Source organism: Callorhinus ursinus, unplaced genomic scaffold, assembly GCF_003265705.2.
Source record: "Callorhinus ursinus isolate GAN/ISIS: 27379988/994484 unplaced genomic scaffold, GSC_fseal_2.0 scaffold89, whole genome shotgun sequence".
Lineage (NCBI taxonomy): Eukaryota > Metazoa > Chordata > Mammalia > Carnivora > Otariidae > Callorhinus > Callorhinus ursinus.
In genome coordinates, this window is record NW_027397151.1 from 1,493,768 (window position 1) to 1,494,526 (window position 759).

At 77.2% G+C, this 759-nt stretch overlaps 1 protein-coding gene across 2 annotated transcripts in view; it reads right to left on the reverse strand.

Moving 5' to 3' along the window:
- RPS21 (ribosomal protein S21) overlaps window positions 1-209 on the reverse strand; it is a 1,136-nt gene extending 927 nt beyond the window's left edge. The window contains exon 1 of one of the 2 annotated variants that reach the window (XM_025865066.2): window positions 43-209. In XM_025865066.2, the coding sequence (XP_025720851.1) occupies window positions 43-92 (50 nt within the window). In that variant the 5' untranslated portion in view covers window positions 93-209. The remainder of the gene's footprint in view (window positions 1-42) is intronic. The other variant, XM_025865067.2, reaches the window with a different exon arrangement.
- Between the last annotated feature and the right edge of the window lie 550 nt (window positions 210-759).

A 759-nucleotide genomic window follows, 5' to 3' on the forward strand; every position in this document is an offset into this window, starting at 1 on the left:
GGGGGCAGAGAGGCGGCGGGGGGAGGCGCGGAGGCCGCTCACCATTTCCGCGGCACGTACAGGTCCACGAACTCGCCGGCGTCGTTCTGCATGTCGAGGGCGCGCCTGCGAGACCCCGCGGCGCCGTGAGGCCGGGCCGTGTCCCCTCCCCCGCCCGCCGCGGCCCCGGTCTCCGACCCCCGCCCGGCGCCCCCGCCCGGCCGCACGGCCCACCTGCTGCCGCCTCCACGAGCTCGAGCGCAGAAAGGAAGCGCTGTGGCCCCCGGCAGCGGTATTGGCGAGCGGGGCGGGGCCTCGGGAAGTGCTTCCGGGTCCCGACGCGCCGCGCGACTGGCCGGTTCGGGCGCACTTCCGCTTCCGGCGGACGGGGGCGGGGCCTCCGCGTGTTGCGCGGTTGGGGGCGGGTTGCCGCGGGGCGCCGGCTCGCGAGGGCGGACGGGTCGGGCGGGTGGCAGGGCCCGGGCCTCGGCCTCGGAAGAGCGGCGACGCGGGCTGTGCAAAGCCCCCTTGGGACTTGTCCCGTGCAAGTGGCCGAGGACCAGGTGCAGCCGGACTCAGCGGGGCTTGTAGTTGATCCGAGCCCGAGGAAGCCGCGGGCAGGCGGCGGAGGGAAGCCGGGCTTGGGCTGGGGTCCGCTGCGAAGGGGGGACGTTACCCTCGCGTGTAGGCGCCAGCCCTGCGGAAGCCGAGGGCCGAGCAGAGCAGGGTGGGGGCGCTGCCACGGCTGGGGGTGGGTCCCGGGCTGCGCTGAGCCGGACG